General features: G+C 35.9%; 1 protein-coding gene across 1 annotated transcript; it reads right to left on the bottom strand.

Moving 5' to 3' along the window:
- Window positions 1–2,393: 2,393 nt before the first annotated feature.
- On the bottom strand, window positions 2,394–4,805 carry LOC118435671. The gene is made up of 3 exons (XM_035852044.1): window positions 3,028–4,805; window positions 2,814–2,947; window positions 2,394–2,751 (listed from the first exon to the last, which is right to left on the bottom strand). The coding sequence occupies exons 1-3, from the start codon at window positions 4,391–4,393 to the stop codon at window positions 2,605–2,607; spliced, it is 1,647 nt and encodes a 548-aa protein (XP_035707937.1). The 5' UTR covers window positions 4,394–4,805; the 3' UTR covers window positions 2,394–2,604.
- Window positions 4,806–5,584: the final 779 nt, after the last annotated feature.

Below are 5,584 nucleotides of genomic sequence, written 5' to 3' on the forward strand. Positions count from 1 at the left end.
ATGAACATCAGCATTACACAAAAATTCTTAGAGAAGGGTCACACGCAAATGGAGGTTGATTCTGTGCACAGTGCCATAGAATGCAAATTGAAAAACAAGGTGATTTATTTACCAACAGACTACATCCAAGTTTGTCTAGATGCTAGGACAAGACCTTCTCCATACGAGGTCCTGTATTTGAACCACAGCTACTTCGTCAACTATTCTTGCAAAGACCTGCAGCGATACCTCAGCATTCGCCCTGGATCCAAAACCGGAGATCCATGTGTAACAGACATCCGCCAACTTAATTACAAACCAGATGGCACCATTGAGTACAAGCTGAACTACCGTTCTGTCTGGATGACGCTCCCAAGAAATCCCATACTTCTCCAAGAAACTTTTTTCCCTCAGCTGTATGACTCGAGATTAAAAATTCCAAAACGGAAATACGACGATCTCCAAGATCTACTGGACGTTATCCCACAACAATTTCATCAATTTTATATTAATCTACCTAATTAAACTTGGAAACATTTTCTACAGGGATTAAATAATCCATGAACTTGAATGAATATCATTTTTATTGCTTATTTTTACTGCTTATTTAAGTTATGATAATGATGAAAAACCCCCCTACTTTAATTCCCTGAAACGGTATTTACATACATCAAAAATGACATTGTAATATTGGAATTTGCAATAAAAATATTGTCAGTTAATCCAATAATCCTAAGTACGGTCAAATTAGGGGTACTCAAATTGAATAATATGGTTGTAATGTTTTTTTAACGACCGAACAAAATGACATATCACAAAGCGACAAAATCACATGCCAAAATAGCATGCGTTAATTAGTTCTTTAGCTTGAAGAATGCAAAATGAACCACAACAAAATTAATATACCAACTTGTCCAGCAGAGTAAATTGACATATTCCGGGGCGGGTTACCATTACATGGTTAACTATCCCCAGAACGGTTCTGGCAGAACCACGCCCCCAAAGGGTGTGGTTAGCACATTAAAATTGTTTGGTAGAGATCGCGTCGAGTACCTGAGAAAAATAATATGTCGCATGGCATGCATTACTTGGGTACTAACAAAAGCGGCGATAGCCACACCCATTATCGCCAGCTAGTTGTACTTGTTTTTTGACTATACGCTACCACCCCCACTATCACACCAAACCAGCCGATGTGAATAACCGTTGTGTTTTATGACCTGAGTACATTCACAGTTTTCGTCAAGAATTATTCAAATTAAAAAGGTTGATCGTGTTTTCATGACCACATTATCAGGTTTTTATCGTCCAATTGAAAAATATGAGAAGGCATGTTTGGCCCATCGTCTTACATTTTTGGAAATATTAATGGTTTTTAAATTTTTTCATAATTTTACACTTCCAAGTTAGCTTTAGAATTTTAGAATTGCAGTTAGGGCTTTTTACCAGTTTTTTTAGTGCACTTACGGCCTTTTAAAATTAAGTATAGACTGCACTTACGGCCTTTTAAAATTAAGATCCGACTGCACTTACGGCCTTTTAAAATTAAGATCTGACTGCACTTACGGCCTTTTAGAATTAGTACGACGATATCTTTATTTTCAACCAGTTACGATCTTTACGTAGTGCCTGGCGTGATATTATAAAGACGAAATTTCTACCATCTTCTTGCCTGATGCAAATTGGTACATGTATGAAAAAAGAGATAAGTTTCAATTGAGTCTTTGTCACGGAAATTGTCGAGAATCGAATCATTTCGGAAAGTTCGATTTAAAAAGTAGTGCATAAGAGGTTAAGCTATTTGACAAATGACAGCTTAGAATAAAATTAAGGGAATTGATATTACAATTTTATTTAAATGGTGGAGAACAAATAATTTCTAATATTGGCTTTTACTTGACGCGCTTTGCAAATATTTTTAAGGCAAGCTGTCATTTTAATTTACATAGAAAACGGATTTGTTGGAATTTATTGAAATTAACGGATGGGAATGGATTGATTTTTTATTCCATGGAATGGAATGGATTGTGTACTCCATGGAATGGATGGAATGGATTTTTTTTAAATAACGAATGGAATGGATGGAATGGTTTTTTTTTAAATAACGAATGGAATGGATGGAATTTTTTTATTGTTTATGAATAGGAATGGAATGGATGGATACTACTTAAACAAAATACTAAAGGCCGTCAAAACAAGTTTTCCCACTCACTTCAAAAACGTATAAATTGTAATTTGTAAACTGTATAAATTTGCAAAAGATATGAATCAAGAAATTCGGCATTCCTCTTCATCACGAACTAGTATGGGTGTTATCATTTGAGTGCCCGTAGAAGAAACTGTGCAATAAATTTAAAAAACCATATATATATATATGTATGTATGTAATTTATTGTAGTGTGTCATACCAAATTTGAAATTGGAAATTAAATTATGCTAACTGAATATTATAAATGTTTATGTAGTTATAGCCAAACTAACAAACGACGTAAGCTTTGAAATATGTGGAAATATTGATTAGCAGTTTTGGCAATACAAACATTATCCTTTATGATAAAAGTTTGCAAGTTTTTAAACGAAATTAAAAACAATGTTCTGAATTTATAACAAATTCTGTTCAAATTCTCAAAAGTCTACCCACTTATCCAACGGAATTGTCAACGTGGTTGCCCAACTAAAACCCTGCCTTGAAGCTTGACACTTATTAAACTGGATTGGCAGCTGATGGGCCTCTCTCAACCGAACTATCCCTTCCAACGTGGGGATGGTAAACTAAAAAATGTATACAATATATGTATCATAACTTCCATTGTATTTTTATTATGTTGACAAACCTCAGTATCACGAAATGTAAACGAATTGAATGTCTTCGTCAAAAGTAAGAAATCCCAATCCACCGGATATACTGCGGCCTCTCGATAGTAAAAGTCTGGGATGACACTTGATTGCACATCAATGGATTTGACACCTAGTCAATAAAATAATTAACCTATTAGCTCCATATTTAAAACTTAACTACATACACAAAAGAATCTGAAATTGCCCCACCTGAAAATTTCGCTAGGCTCTTTACCGCTTCTGAGCAAAACGTCCCCCACTCATAACACGACAACTGAAGCTTAACATGGAATTGATCCAGCTTATCCCAGCAGTTGGAAAGAGATTGAATTATCACCGCGTAATTCAATGACGCGGCCAAACGGTATTTTCCTTTGAAGGATACCGTCAATTTCTTCACATTCGGCCATAATACACCAAATCTATGAAAGGCTTCTGGGTCTCGCAAAAATTGAAGAGATAATTCCTCCACCGCTCTATTGTCAGGTTTTACCTTGGCCAAAATCTGGTCCATAGTTGTACTCCCTAATTCAGTTTCCACGAGGGAAATGTACTTCATTCTAGGTAAGATAATAGAATTCAAAGTTTCTCCAATCTTATCGAAACAGCCGAACCCAAGAATCTCTAAGCTTTCTAAATTGGGGAGCAATGGAAGTCGATAATCTGTTGCTGTGTCAGGTATCGATGATGGATTCCAGCCAAACGGTGTATCCTCTGGTCCCGCTCCAATAACTAAATGTCGAAGTGTTTTCTGCACTTGGAGAATCGTTCTAAGAAATTTCTTCTCTTCGAATGCGTCATCCTTACCAAAAATGTAAGAATACCCGCCCAAGCCATGGAGGCCAACAAGAGGTTTCTGAGTGATTAAGGAACCCACCAACTTTAAGGAATCCAGGGCACGGCAGTTTTCCAAATTCGGATAGAAATTATCCACAATCGAAACTTTTTGCAAGTTTGGGGCTGAAGCTAACATAGCGTTGAAGACGCCACGAAATGGAAACGTATTCGCTACAATGCAATTTACGAGTGGGTCCAGTTTGTAAGTTATACTTTTTATCGACGGTCGAACAGGGAGTGGATCGATTTCCATGCGGTATTCGTCATCGATTACGTGAAATACATCCTCCTCTACAGTCACACTGATGGATTTCAGACATGGAAATTCATTCCTGGTTAGTAACGCTGTCACGTATTTTTGACAGGTAGCCTTTTGTACGAAAAATTCTACCTGGGTAGTGAATTGATTAATATGGGTGGAGAAAAGGGATAGCATGGCAGCAATTTTATCAACGGGTAGATTGTGGGGTTTTCGAGCAGGCCAATAGTAGCTGTCATGCATGTTAATCCTTCGTGCTAATCTAGGATTGAAAGTGAAAACGGTTCCCGGATTTTCAACAAGCTCAGAACTTTTGGGAAGGAAAACGTCGTAAGGATCGAGAATGATTTGACGACCGATGCAAGAAGCGCCAATTTCAGACCATTCTTGTGACACGAAACGTACTAACTTGATTGTGTGGAGGTCCAACTTTGAAAATATTTTGTTCAAAATCTGAAAATATTTAGAATTTACAAACATTCCTCGTGTCAGTATGGGCGGAAATCTTTGGTAAATAAAATGACACTACTTACCACTTGATTTGAGAGGGGGGAGTCCATGGTAAAATTTATTTAACAAAAATTATTTCAACAGTTTTACACCAAAAATGTACTGTTCCTAAAATTAAAGTGGATATTTACGTGTGCCGTGTGTACCAAAAACTAACTTAAAAGTAAAAAAAAATGCGACTAAATTTTAGATTTTCCTAACAACGAAGTACTTCAGGCCAATGTACCAAGTTTAACAAAAGTTCCACTGTTAGTGGTATGTTTTAAATATTTTCAAGGGATTATTTCTATTTCCATTTGAACGATAATCCACCATACGGCTAATAAGATAATCAGAGAAAAGGTCGACAGCACCTTTTTTCATGGGCTGCTTATAAGTATATATTAACGCAACCACTTATTTATGAAAGTCTTGCCGATTTACAGCATGTATTCATTTAGTAGGAAAGAATAACTTTTGGAAAATGTAGCCTGTCTATAATTATCCTCCCGTATGCTTAGTGTTATACATATGTATGTGTTAAGATACTGGAAAAGTATAAAGGGTTATTCCTTAAGTGCTGGGCATCTTTAAAATGTTGGTGGATTCTTTGGATTTCAGGTCAATATAACGATCGCTACATACATTTCGTATACGGTTAAGAGAAGGGTATCGTTTATTACCAGAATGAAACAGTATTGGCCGGTCATTTGGCAGGAGAAAGTTATCCTCAGGAGAAGGATAAGGAAGTGGACTGATTTGGGTGTTAATAGAAAAAAACCCTTAAATTCCTAGCTCTTCAGCGTTTCTTAAATTAATATATGTATACATGTGAGATACACAAGTCTGGTTTATGTACAGCCTACACTCTACGAATCCTTAAGAAGGGTTTTGCTGACTTAGGACTAATTCGAACTTCTCCGTGTTAAAGATCTCTTGAATTTCAAGAGAATTAACTTGTGGGAATTTACAACAAAAATATGTATGTCAAAAAGATTCCTGACATGATCACGTGCAGCACATCAATCTATAATTTCCCTGATTTTATAAAACTAGTTAAAAAATAAGCAAAAGTAATTTCCATCCACCTATATACATAAGTGATTTACAGCAATATAATTTTGATCGTACTTAAAATTGTGTGTAAGTTCTGTAAATTGTGTAAATTTTAACGAAATATAA

Source organism: Folsomia candida, unplaced genomic scaffold (assembly GCF_002217175.1).
Source record: "Folsomia candida strain VU population unplaced genomic scaffold, ASM221717v1 Fcan01_Sc005, whole genome shotgun sequence".
Taxonomy (NCBI): domain Eukaryota; kingdom Metazoa; phylum Arthropoda; class Collembola; order Entomobryomorpha; family Isotomidae; genus Folsomia; species Folsomia candida.

Coding starts and splice junctions, on each gene's coding strand:
- LOC118435671 (XM_035852044.1), bottom strand. CDS start 4,393: ATGTTTGTAAATTCTAAATATTTTCAGATTTTGAACAAAATATTTTCA. Junction 2,948..3,027: donor GAGCCTAGCGAAATTTTCAG/GTGGGGCAATTT, acceptor TTTATTGACTAG/GTGTCAAATCCATTGATGTG. Junction 2,752..2,813: donor TTACATTTCGTGATACTGAG/GTTTGTCAACAT, acceptor TACATTTTTTAG/TTTACCATCCCCACGTTGGA.